The sequence below is a fragment of the Lagenorhynchus albirostris genome, chromosome 12 (assembly GCF_949774975.1).
Source record: "Lagenorhynchus albirostris chromosome 12, mLagAlb1.1, whole genome shotgun sequence".
Taxonomy (NCBI): Eukaryota; Metazoa; Chordata; class Mammalia; order Artiodactyla; family Delphinidae; genus Lagenorhynchus; species Lagenorhynchus albirostris.
Window position 1 is genome coordinate 49,259,899 of NC_083106.1, and position 14,266 is coordinate 49,274,164.

The window sequence follows — 14,266 nt, forward strand, 5'->3', positions numbered from 1 at the left end:
ACCAAAACAGGCAGTGGTCCAGCTTTGGCCTGCTGGCCACAGTTTGCCAACCCCTGTTGCAGAGGACACTAAGTCAAGCAAACAATGTCTTTATTATATTAATAATGTTAATTTTCACTTTCTTAAGTTTTGCCTACCATAGCTCTATTTGAATATGAAAATATATGAATGTAAATTCAGTTAGTTCTGTTAATAAAGGATCCTTGAATATATTTCCAACATGATCACTTGTGAGCAATCCCTGATGCCTCATTAACTGAAAGATTTAGATTTATAAAGAGTATTACATAATGTAGTCCCTTCTGGAACAAATTATGAAGAAAGCATGATTAAGTATGCTTAATTTGAAAACTATTGGGCTTATTAGTTATTCCAGATGGTCCCTCAGAAACAGCAGTCATCCTGTACGACTGCCTCAGACAGAGCACAGACGCTGGAATTGAGAAAAAGGACACATCAGCTGTTGGTTGGGTACAGCAGACTAAGAAGGAAATGGCCAGATTGCTGTTGCCCTCTTCTGCTACCCCTGGTCCCAAAGCAGGGTACACTCACATCCTGGCTTTCTCCCCCTTGGACTGTCCACCCTGGGTGAAGCACGCCAAGTCAGTGTCCCCTTAGACCACAACAGAAGTGGCCAGATGACACTTTTCCCTTGTTGGTCCATTTACTTCTCAGACTTGCTCAGAAAGGTGATGCCTAACTGTTACTGCCTCAACTGTCTTCCCTTGCTTTAGGAGGAGGCAAAGTGTAACATAACAGGAACCAAAACTTTTTTTTTTGACAGATGTTGTTAACCAGTAAGAATTTTCTCTGATTCATATAGACAAAACAAAATACATTAAGTCAATACATGCTTAATGTCTAGACCAAAACACATTTAATATTTACTTCTCTTTTTCCCAAGGGGTATAACCACAACAATATCCTTTTGGTCATTCTCCATATGTCAGTGAATTAAAGCAATAACATTTATTTTAGTTAAAAGTATCCATAGAGGGGCTTCCCTGGTGGCGCAGTGGTTAAGAGTCCGCCTGCTGATGCAGGGGACACGGGTTCGTGCCCCGGTCCAGGAGGATCCCACATGCCGCGGAGCGGCTGGGCCTGTGAGCCATGGCCGCTGAGCCTGCGCGTCTGGAGCCTGTGCTCCGCAACGGGAGAGGCCACAACAATGAGAGGCCCGTGTACTGCCAAAAAAAAAAAAAAAAAAAAAAGTATCCATAGATCCACTGAGGTTTAGTAGGAGTTTAATTTAGGGAAAAACTGGTCCTAAAAGAACACGGCAGGTCACAAAACTATTGGCATAAACTCACTTGTACATTTGTTTATGCAGTTGCTATGTGTGGATGGTCCACTGTGTACCAAATACTGAGGCCAGTGGGAAACTAAGACATAGTCTTTGCCCTCAAGGAGCTTATTCTCTTCAGATGAGAGACCAATTAGTATGGACTGGGGAGGGACTTACTGGAGGTAAGCACAGGGGCCTCTGGGAGCTGGCGAGGGGTATCTAAGCCAGACTGTGGCTTGGGTGTATGTTGCATAAAACTTCCTGAAGACCCCATAAAAACTGGGGGGAATGATTTCTACTTTAAAAGAGAACTTACTCTAAAATAATTATTCTATTTTGAAACCTAGAGTCTGAAGAGTAATTATCCATCCAAATTTGAAGACCCTATAATAGTTCCTGTTCAAGAATTTGCATGGGATCAATATCTACAGGAGAAAAAAAGGGTAAAGGATATTTGGGGTGTGGGAAATGAGCCAAGTTTTGCCTGATTTATTTACATATGCATTGGTTTGGAAAAACTGAAGCAGTAATTTTGATACAACTAGATTTTATTTCTCTAAATTACGTACTTTTCCTAAATTATTTCAGTCATTTTACCCAGCTGATTTTAAGAAAGAGTCAAACATTTACAGAATTTTCTTTTGGAAAGCATGTGATAAAGGTAAGTTTTAAACTCTCAGTGCTGCTATTTACTCCTGCCGATGGCTACCCCTCTTTCCCGGCATATCACTTACTCATACTTCCTGTGACACCCGGGCACTCAGGTTACTGTGGCCTGGCACTCTTTTTGGCCCTAACTCTGGAAGGTTTCAGTGGTGTCCAGCACAGATATAGCAGGGGAGCATGTAGGGTTGCCTAGGGGAGCTCTGATGGTAGGCGCCAACTTCCCACAGGGTAGCCGTGTCCTAATGGACGCTTCCTTCTCTGCATTCTCCCCCCTAACAGTACCCTTAGAGAACTCCAGACCCTAAGGCTGGCAGAGCTTATCCAGGGATGGCAGATTGGTTTCCTCTTGGGTGCCATTCCTGATTAACTGGTAGTGCTGCCTGGAACATGTGGCATCCTGGCTCAGATACAGCTCACGTTGGGGGGCAGACTAGAATGGGTACGCCTCCTGCTTGTCACCCTTGGCCTAGTCCTGTGGAGAGTCCCAGTCCTGGCTTCCCTGCCCAACCGCATCTCTCAGTGGCTGAGGAGATCCCATTTCCCCTGACCAGAGCAGTTTTGATTGTCCTGTGCTAGATTGCACAAGGATGTCCTGTGATTTACCATGCAGATGGTGCTGCTTTACTTCACTCTCTGCTCAGTCACATGAACGGTGCAAGACTGAGTCAGGAATACCGTATGTTAAGTCTCATACCATTTTCACAGCCACAGTACATTTTCATTATATAATTCAAACAGAACCATAACAAACACTTACCTATGGTGCTTATTATATGCCAGGCACTATTCTAATGACTTCTATAAATATTAACTCTAATCATTACAACAACTAGGGTGACCAGTGGTCCTGGTTTGCCTGGATCTGAGGGGTTTGCTGGAATGCACGAATTTCAATGCTAAAGCTGGGACGGTCCTAGGCAAATTCAGACAGTTGGGCACCCTAACGTAAAACAATATGTTTTTCTTCATTTTTATCATCAAACTTCCTAAACTGCCTATCGTATCGTGCTCTCCACCTACAGGAGAGCCATGATTTCATGCTTCGTGGTTTGCACCCACTCCTCTTCCGTATTCCCACCATACTCTGAAACACTGGTGTGGATTCCATTCTGCAGTTTCTGACCCTTGTCAGCCTGAGTTGCTAACCTTGAGCTGTTTTGTGTTCTCTTCCTTTTGCTTTTCTCATGGGGCCTGAATGAGGCTTCCTAGGTCATCAATGCTGCTTCTTCCCACATATCCTTAACTCCTGTCTTTCTTTTCTTCCTTCCCCCTCCTTCATCTCCTGGATACTTGCCACCTTAACCTCTTCTTCCTCTTCAGGCCAGCTTTTTGTTCTCCTTTCACATAAGCATTGTCTTATGTTATACATAGTGCTTCTTAGCACATTTGAGGTTAGTTTGCACTGGCCTCAGTGCCTCAGTATAATGTAATGCCAACCATGAGGGATGGCTTCAGAGCCTTTGGGAAGGCCCTTTTTCCCCTTCCAAAAAAAGGCAACATCATACATCTTAGTGCTGGAAAGCCCTAGAAAACATCGGGTCCAGCCTGCTATCTTAAGGCAGGCGATGAGGGCTCCTCATGTATAGAAGACACCCAGACAAGGCACGTAATTTTCAGCCTCCGAATAAAGTGTACCTGCTACTGCATTTCTCCTACCAGGCTAGCTAAAATATCCACAATTAAACTTTCCCTCCCCTTTTTAAAGTTTTGTGTCCTGTAAAATGTGCGAACCCTGATGAGTTTCAACATTCCAGGGAGTACTGACCCATAGGCTCAGCGATTGACAGTTCAGCATGAACAAGTTTAGGAAGTGAGGAATCTGAAGCGAGCTCCTCCTGAGAGAAGAGTGGGGAATGGAGCACGCTGGCAGCTGAAGGCAAACCGTTCCCCAAACCGGCGTTTCTCCAAGTGCGGTCTCCAGACCAGCCGCAGCAGCAGCGTCCCATGGGATGTTGTTAGAAATGCAGATTCTCGGGCCCCACCCCAGAATCAGAAACTTGGGGTGGGGCTCAGGAAACTAATTCTGACTGCCCACTAAAATTGGAGAACAGCTGTCCCAGATGATGCGTGGCTTTGCCAGGACTGGCACCGGGTAATAACAAACCAGATCTACTCAGAGGCCACATTATTCAGTGGCCACACACTGAGGGTTAGGAGGTTGGCTGGCAGTGCTGCATGGATAAAAACACCAATGCACTTCATTCTTAGGGGCTTAGGGCTGAAAAGTGTTAAGGAGGGACTTCCCTGGTGGTCCAGTGGTTAAGACTCTGCACCTCCACTGCAGGGGGCACAGGTTTGATGCCTGGTCGGGGAACTAAGATCCCACATGCTGCGTAACCAAAAAATAAATACATAAATTACTTGAGTTAATTAAAAAAAATTGTTATGGAAGGTGAGTTCTCTTCCTCACGGCCCCTGGTGTGCCCCGCAAACTGCTGCTGGCCCTCAGGAGGCATTTCCTCACCTGGTCTGATTTCCCTCCATCAAAAAAGCGTTCTTTCCATCCTTCCCATTGAAAACCGTGTCTTATTTAGGACCCCTAACCAACTATGCCTACAGTAAAATGTGCTTCAGAAATGAAGCTAAAAGATTGCATTTTGTTTTCAAATTAATATAACAAGTATGCTATGCACACAGACTTTTATTACCAGATTACCATCTATTTTCTAAGATCGTACCATTTTAAAGATCACTGTTAGGTCATTCTTTGATTTCAACACCATCAGAGTCTTGAAAATGTTCTTAAATTCCCTTTGAGAGCAAAATTCTGAAAGACGGCAAAAAATATATTTTAAAGATTCAGTCCTAGGGTTGATTCAAGCTCTGGCTTGTGGGTTTAGCTAAGTTCCCCCCCCATCCCTACCCCCAACCCCCACTACATTTTTTTGGTCCTTTTCCTTTACAGGAACTTAAGAAAGAAATCTGGGAATATTCTTCCTATGTGATGTGTTTTATTAACGATCAGCTCCTGGGTGATGCACTTGATCTTCAGAAATGGGCCCACAAAGTGTGGGATATAGTTGATTTTAAGCCTCCTGCACTTTACGAAGCACTTACTATGGATTATTCTGCCAAATTCTTAAGAGACACGAAGGCAAGTTGCACTAATTTTTTAAAGGAAAATAGTGGAATCTTTGAGCATTTACATTGATTGACCATTAATTACTGATAACCTAGCAAAGGGAATATAAAAGAGTAAGAGACTAGGTTAAGTTCTCAATGACCTTATGATCCAGTTGCAAAGGATTCATGGCAGGGTTTGGCTTGGTGGTGTGTAAAGCAAGCCTATCTCACAGCAGGCAGATGGCACCGGGAGAAGATCATCCCTGTTCAAACATTTCTACTCCCAGCTAGAAGCGTATATGCATTAATTATCATCTATTTAAAAATATTAAGACCTTCCCCCTCAGAGAAGGTCAAGCCTATCCTTCATTCACCTTTAGCATGAAATATTTTAATTAATACTTTCTAACACCTAAGTGACAGCTATTGCACTAGAGAATGGCAAGTTTGAGAAGGTGATGTTTTAAAGCATGACACATAGTTGTCAAGAGCAGGACTAGACAAGCTATGGCACTGGGGAGGTTTCCAATGGCAGAGGACAGCTAGGAAGCGTGAGGTCCAGAGAGCAAGAGACAGCCATCAGGGCGGAATGGCAATAGAGGTAAAAGTATGTAATTTTGCTCAGAAACCTTGTAGCCAACAGCTACCACATGCTGAAAATTATTTCACGCCCATGGTGGCCTGTGCCTACATAAAGACCCAGTGCTAGGATCTGAGTTGTGCAAAGGCAAAGACCTGTCTCGTTCACCCTTGTTCAACCACTGACTTGAACAGAATCTGAAACACTGGAGGTGCTCAGTGAATATTTTGTTGAATAAACAATGCACTTGGAAAATGCTTGAAACTCTAGGGTGTGGGGAGGAAGTTAACATTCATAGCAGTTCATTCCCAAAGGGTCAGGAGTCTAGAAGTACATGGTGTACTCTGGGAATGGCAGGGGACAGCAGGGAGGCCAGAATTAGTGGGAAACGACACTGGGTAAATGAGAATCAGTCAGGATTCTTGGTGCCAACAGTACCAAGCTGTTCTAACTAACTTGAGGAGAAAAAGTATGTATTAGAAGGATGTTGGGGGGGCTTCCCTGGTGGCTCAGTGGTTGAGAGTCCGCCTGCCGATGCAGGGAACACAGGTTCGTGCCCCAGTCTGGGAAGATCCCACATGCCGCGGAGCGGCTGGGCCCGTGAGCCATGGCCGCTGAGCCTGCATGTCCAGAGCCTGTGCTCCGCAACGGGAGAGGCCACAACAGTGAGAGGCCCACATACTGCAAAAAAAAAAAAAAAAAAGGATGTTGGTAACCTCACAATTGACAGGAAAGCTGGAGAACCAGCTTTGGAAAGCAGGCAGGAACCAAGGGAGACCTGGCAGCAGGAAAACATGGCCAGAGTCATGCCCCAGGAATGTGCAGCCAGGATGCTGCCATGGGTGCCCAATGGCCCTAATGCTGCCTTCACCGAGCATAACTTCTCAGCTCTCCTTGGGTCTTTGTCACTTCCTAGACATCTAAGGCCCCGGGCAGGAGCACCTGACTAGTTGAGCCCAGGTTATATCCCCACACCCTGGCTCACACGTAGCGGGGAAAGAGAGGAGGTTCTCCGGAGGCTGGTGCAACCTTGTGAGGAGTTTCTCAAATAGGAAAGGTGCTTAGATGTTTAAAAAAAACAAACAACAAACAAACCCCAAAACCAGATCCACTAGAGAAAGGTTGAACTTACTGTCCACTCTTAACCAGTTAGTTAGATTTCATCCAGAAGGAAGTAAGCCAACAGAACTTTTCATCAAGAGTATGACAACATCTTCTTTGGTGTTTCGGAAAAAATTTTAGGGCTGTGACCAAACAGGGTACAGTGGGGAAAGCTTGGTGGCAGGGCGGCCATTTGGAAATCTGCTATAATAGTGTGAGCTAGAAATAATGACAGCCTGAATTAATTAGTGGCAGTAAGGAGAGAGGACCCAGATTCCGGAGAAAATCCTTGGATTTTTTGCACAGAGGCTAGATTTTTTGTGCTGAGTAAAACCCAGGGATTTGTTTACTTCTGGTTTGGAATGATATAGCAGACAATTAGGTTTGGCTGCTAGGTGACATTATCTTGTGTCACAGTCACTCTCTTTTCATTAGAATTTTTAGAATTATCTACTCTTAACAACCACATAAAGATAATATATTGATGCCCAGGGAAGTTTAATGATGTCTGAATGCACTCACTCACTTCAGAAATCAATTATGACTTGCAATATGTCCTTTTTCCTCCTAAGCCTATGAAGTTTACTATACTATGCCTCTTATTCTAAAGTTATAATATTCTTTTATAATTAAGAACTTGTAGTACAGAAGCTTAGAGGCACAAACAATTAATTATAATAAGTATGGATGTAATACTTCATTCCTGGATGCCAGATATTACAATACTATTTCAGTCTTTTAATTTAAAAAAAAGCTTAGAGCGACATAAAATAATGATAGTGATACAACTAAAAGTGATTTCATTTATGCCTCCTAGACTCTTAAGAAATAGGGCAGGGCAAATTATGTACTTGTTAAATCAGGCAGCATTTTTATATATGAGAATGGTGCCTAAGAGTTGAAATGTATTCCATTAGATGTGTTCTGCTCCCTAAATGAATGCTACTGTGATGGACAACAGTGTTTTCACTTTGATGCCTCTTTGTAGGGCTAGACAAGGGCTCACAAATGTTAGTTGTCTCTACCAGAAAGTATGTCAATTGAAAACAAGAGCTGGGGGTATCTGGGAGTATGAAGTCATGAATGAAATAACTCAAAAGCACATCATCCTCTCTTTCCTACCCCTGGTATGGTACCTCCTATTCATATAGTGGCCTTATTTTCCTGCTCAGAAAGACTATGGCCTGGCTCTGCTCAGCTAATCTGTGCAGTCTCTGAAAATCCAGAACACACAGTAACCAAATCCATGGGCTCATGTTGGATCTTTTCCCAGAATTACTCAGGAAAGAAAAGAATTCCCAGTCTGCTGCTTTTTCCAGAGGGAATGACCAGTGTTCCTTTCCACACCCAGTTTGTGATGCAGTGGATATATAGGCCATGTGCTGTCAGTCTTGTGTGATAGGTTAATGTGATTCAGAGCTTTACCACTTAAGCGTTTTAAAAAGCATGTTATTTAGATAGTAAAATTTTGGTATAATGAAACAAACATCCTTAAGTCATTCTTTTAATTTTGCTGTTACATTATCTACTGTTAATGCTGTCAATCATCTTATCACTGAAAACATTATTCTATTATATTTTTGGTCATTTCTAAAACTTTCTGCTAAAACACTGACCTGCATTACCTTCTTCTCTCTAATTTTAATAGCATGATTTTGTGTTCTTGGACATTTCTATTGATTTTTATCCAATCGGAAGATTGATTTTTGAGGTAAGAGGTTTTTGGTGGTTGTTTTTTAATAAGTTGGGGGGAGTGAGAATCTCTGTCAAAATGTTAAGTTTTTAATCTATGAAACCTTTTCTCTTTATTTTTAGCTGTATTGTGATGCATGTCCCAAAACATGTAAAAATTTTCAGATCCTGTGCACAGGAAAAGCAGGGTTTTCCCAAAGTGGCATCAGGCTACATTACACAGGTTCCATTTTTCATCGAGTGGTACGGAATGGTTGGATACAAGGAGGAGGTGAGTTTAAAAGCTTAAATACAACTTAGTTGCAACGTTAAATCAAAATGTCCAAACTTTTGTTTATCTGCCTTTGTGAAATTCATACAGAATTAGATATATTTAATATTAGATGTTACATATATATTTAAAGGATGTTTTATATGGCCAAATGATGAATTAAGATATTCATACTTTTTAAAAAAATTCCCTGATTTTTAAAATAAACAAATCTAAAGTGTGTCACCAGGAATATTCCAGGTTAAAAAGTAATACAAGCAAGTAGGATAGAGCAGAAGCAAGAAGAACTACAATCCTGCAGCCTGTGGAACGAAAACCACATTCACAGAAAGATAGACAAGATGAAAAGGCAGAGGACTATGTACCAGATGAAGGAACAAGATAAAACCCCAGAAAAACAACTAAATGAAGTGGAGATAGGCAACCTTCCAGAAAAAGAATTCAGAATAATGATAGTTAAGATGATCCAGGACCTCAGAAAAAGAATGGAGGCAAAGATCGAGAAGGTGAAAGAAATGTTTAACAAAGACCTGACCTAGAAGAATTAAAGAACAAACAAACAGAGATGAACAATACAGTAACTGAAATAAAAAATACACTAGAAGGAATCAGTAGAAGAATAACTGAGGCAGAAGAACGGGTAAGTGACCTGGAAGACAGAATGCTGGAATTCACTGCCGTGAAACAGAATAAAGAAAAAAGAATGAAAAGAAATGAAGACCAAGAGACCTCTGGGACAACATTAAATGCAACAACATTCACATTATAGGGGGTCCCAGAAGGAGAAGAGAGAGAGAAAGGACCTGAGAAAATATGTGAAGAGATTATAGTCGAAAACTTCAGTAACATGGGAAAGAAAATAGCCACCCAAGTCCAGGAAGTACAGAGAGTCCCAGGTAGAATAAACCCAAGGAGAAACATGCCAAGACACATAGTAATCAAATTGACAAAAATTAAAGACAAAGAAAAATTATTAAAAGCAACAAGGGAAAAACGACAACATACAAGGGAACTCCCATAAGGTTAACAGCTGATTTCTCAGCAGAAACTCTACGAACCAGAAGGGAGTGGCATGATATATTTAAAGTGATGAAAGGGAAGAACCTACAACAAGATTACTCTACACTGGCAAAGATCTCATTCAGATTTGATGGAGAAATCAAAAGCTTTACAGACAAGCAAAAGTTAAGAGAATTCAGCACCACCAAACCAGCTCTACAACAAACGCTAAAGGAACTTCTCTAAGTAGGAAACACAAGAGAAGAAAAGGACCTACAAAAACAAACCCAAAACAATTAAGAAAACAGTAACAGGAACATACATATTGATAATTACCTTAAATGTGAATGGATTAAATGCTCCAACCAAAAGACACAGGCTTGCTGAATGGATACAAAAACAAGACCTGTATATATGCTGTCTACAAGAGACCCACTTCAGACCTAGGGACATATACAGATTGAAAGTGAGGGAATGGAAAAAGATATTCCATGCAAATGGAAATCAAAAGAAAGCTGGAGTAGAAATACTCGTATCAGATAAAATACACTTTAAAATAAAGAATGTTACAAGAGACAAAGAAGGACACTACATAATGATCAAGGGATCAATCCAAGAAGATACAACAATTATAAATGTATATGCACCCAACATAGGAACACCTCAATATATAAGGCAAATGCTAACAGCTTTAAAAGAGGAAATCAACAGTAAAACAATAATAGTGGGGGACTTTAATACCTCACTTACAGCAATGGACAGATCATCCAGACAGAAAATTAATAAGGAAACACAAGCTTTAAATGACAAAATACACCAGATAGATTTAATTGATATTTATAGGACATTCCATCCGAAAACAGCACATTACGCTTTCTTCTCAAGTGCACACGGAACATTCTCTAGGATAGATCACATCTTGGGTCACAAATCAAGCTTCAGTAAATTTGAGAAAATTGAAATCGTATCAAGCATCTTTTCCAACCACAACACTATAAGATTAGAAATCAGTTTCAGGGAAAAAAATGTAAAAAACACAAACACATGGAGGCTAAACAATACATTACTAAATAACCAAGAGATCATTGAAGAAATCAAAGAGGAAATCAAAAAATACCTAGAGACAAATGACAATGAAAACATGATGATCCAAAACCTATAGGATGCAGCAAAAGCAGTTCTAAGACAGAAGTTTATAGCGATGCAATCCTACCTCAAGAAACAAGAAAAATCTCAAATAAACAATCTAACCTTACACCTAAAGGAACCTGAGAAAGAACAACAAACAAAAGCCAAAGTTAGTAGAAGGAAGGAAATCATAAAGATCAGAGCAGAAATAAATGAAATAGAAACAAAGAAAACAATAGCAAAGATCAATAAAACTAAAAGCTGGTTGAGAAGATAAACAAAATTGATACACCTTTAGCCAGACTCATCAAGAAAAAGAGGGAGAGGACTCAAATCAGTAAAATTAGAAATGAAAAAGGAGAAGTTACAATGGACACCACAGAAATACAAAGCATCATAAGAGACTACTACAAGCAACTCTATGCCAATAAAATGGACAACCTGGAAGGAATGGACAAATTCTTAGAAAAGTATACCCTTCCAAGACTGAACCAGGAAGAAATAGAAAATACGAACAGACCAATCACAAGTAATTAAATTGAACCTGTGATTAAAAATCTTCCAAAAAACAAAAGTCCAGGACCAGATGGCATCACAGGTGAATTCTATCAAACATTTAGAGAAGAGCTAACACCCATCCTTCTCAAACTTTTCCAAAAAACTGCAGAGGAAGGAACACTCCCAAACTCATTCTACAAGGCCACCATCACCCTGATACCAAAACCAGACAAAGATACTACAAAAAAAGAAAATTACAGAATAATATCACTGATAAATACAGATGCAAAACTCTTCAGCAAAATACTAGCAAACAGAATCCAACAACACATTAAAAGGATCATACACCATGATAAAGTGGGATTTATCTCAGGGATGCAAGGATTCTTCAATATATGCAAATCAATCAATGTAATACACCATACTAACAAATTGAAGAATAAAAACCATATGATCATCTCAATAGATGCAGAAAAAGCTTTTGTCAAAATTCAGCACACATTTATGATAAAAACTCTCCAGAAAGTGGGCATAGAGGGAACCTACCTCAACGTAATAAAGGCCATATATGACAAACCCACAGCAAACATCATTCTCAATGGTGAAAAACTGAAAGCATTTCCTCTAAGATCAGGAACAAGACAAGGATGTCCACTCTCACCACTATTATTCAGCATAGTTTTGGAAGTCCAGCTACGGCAATCAGAGAAGAAAAAGAAATAAAAGGAATACAAATTGGAAAAGAAGAAGTAAAACTGTCACTGTTTGCAGATGACATTATACTATACATAGAGAATCCTAAAGATGCCACCAGAAAACTACTAGAGCTATTCAGTGAATTTGGTAAATTTGCAGGATACAAATTAATGCACAGAAATCGCTTGCATTCCTATACACTAACAATGAAAGATCAGAAGGAGAAATTGAGGAAACAATCCCATTCACCATTGCAACAAGAAGAATAAAATACCGAGGAATAAACCTACCTAAGGAGGTAAAAGACCTGTACTCAGAAAACTATAAGACAGTAATGAAAGAAATCAAAGATGACACAAACAGATGGAGAGATATACCATGCTCTAGGATTGGAAGAATCAATATTGTGAACATGACTATACTACACAAAGCAATCTACATATTCAATGCAATCCCTGTCAAATTACCAATGGCATTTTTTACAGAACTAGAACAAAAAAGCTTAAAATTTGTATGGAAACACAAAAGACCCCAAATAGCCAAAGCAATCTTGAGGAAAAAAAAAACGGAGCTGGAGGGATCAGACTCCCTGGCTTCAGACTATACTACAAAGCTACAGTAATCAAGACAATATGGTACTGGCACAAAAACAGAAATATAGATCAATGGAACAGGATAGAAAGTGCAGAGATAAACCCACACACCTATGGTCAACTAATCTATGACAAAAGAGGCAAGGATATACAATGGAGAAAAGACAGTCTCTTCAATAAGTGGTGCTGGGAAAACTGGACAGCTACATGTAAAAGAATGAAATTAGAACACTCCCTAACACCATACACAAAAATAAACTCCAAATGGATTACAGACTGAAATGTAAGACCGGACACTACAAAACTCTTAGAGGAAAACATAGGAAGAACACTCTTTGACATAAATCACAGCAAGATCTTTTTTGATCCACTTCCTAGAGTAATGGAAATAAAAACAAAAATAAACAAGTGGGACCTAATGAAACTTCAAAGCTTCTGCACAGCAAAGGAAACCATAAACAAGATGAAAAGACAACCCTCAGAATGGGAGAAAATATTTGCAAATGAATCAACGGACAAAGAATTAATCTCCAAAATATATAAACAGCTCATGCAGCTCAATATTAAAAAAACAAACAACCCAGTCAAAAAATGGGCAGAATACCTAAATAGACATTTTTCCAAAGAGGACATACAAATGGCCAAGAGGCACATGAAAAGCTGCTCAACATCACTAATTATTAGAGAAATGCAAATCAAAACTGCAATGAGGTATCACCTCACACTGGTTAGAATGGGAATCATCAGAAGATCTACAAACAACAAATGCTGGAGAGGGTGTGGAGAAAAGGGAACCCTCTTGCACTGTTGGTGGGAAATGTAAATTGATACAGCCACTATGGAGAACAGTATGGAGGTTCCTTAAAAAACTAAAAATAGAATTACCATATGACCCAGCAATCCACTACTGGGCATATACCCAGAAAAAACCATAATTCAAAAAGACACATGCACACCCCAGTGTTCACTGCAGCACTATTTACAATAGCCAGGTCATGGAAGCAACCTAAATGCCCATCGACAGATGAATGGATAAAGATGTGGTGCATATATACAATGGAATATTACTCAGCCATAAAAAGGAACGAAATTTGGTCATTTGTAGAGACATGGATGGACCTAGAGACTGTCATACAGAGTGACGTCAGAAAGCGAAAAAGAAATATCGTATATTAAGCCATAGAATCTAGAAAAATGGCACAGATGAACAGTTTGCAAGGCAGAAATAGAGACACAGATGTAGAGAACAAATGTATCGACACCAAGGAGGGGAAAACAGGGAGGCGGGGGTTGTGGTGGGATGAATTGGGAGATTGGGATTGATATATATGCACTAATATGTATAAAATAGATAACTAATAAGAACCTGCTGTATTAAAAAAAAAATTCAAAAATTAAGAAAAAAGGATAACATTTTTTTAACCAAAAGATAATTTTAAATGCTCACCTAAAAAAAGGTGTATGTAGAAAATACAGTGCTTTTAAGAAACATACTAAAGGTGGGAATTTGAAAACAGAATGAAAGAAAAACAGCTTATTTCTCACCAAAGATGTTACATTGTTACAACTGCAGAAAGATCTAAAGCATTTTGGTCTGCATCTTTGCTTTCCATTCAGGTCAGTCCTTTGGCTTTACACAGACTAGGTGCCTGATTAGCAGCACAAAATTCAATTTTGGAGGCTTTTTAGGAGAT

General features: G+C 40.0%; 1 protein-coding gene across 2 annotated transcripts in view; it reads left to right on the top strand.

The window, feature by feature from the left end:
* PPIL6 (peptidylprolyl isomerase like 6) overlaps positions 1–14,266 on the top strand; it is a 34,291-nt gene that overhangs the window by 1,614 nt on the left and 18,411 nt on the right. Inside the window, exons 2-5 of one of the 2 annotated variants that reach the window (XM_060167364.1) lie at positions 1,633–1,728; positions 4,857–5,045; positions 8,344–8,406; positions 8,511–8,658. In XM_060167364.1, coding sequence (XP_060023347.1) covers positions 1,633–1,728; positions 4,857–5,045; positions 8,344–8,406; positions 8,511–8,658 — 496 coding nt within the window. The remainder of the gene's footprint in view (positions 1–1,632; positions 1,729–4,856; positions 5,046–8,343; positions 8,407–8,510; positions 8,659–14,266) is intronic. The other variant, XM_060167365.1, reaches the window with a different exon arrangement.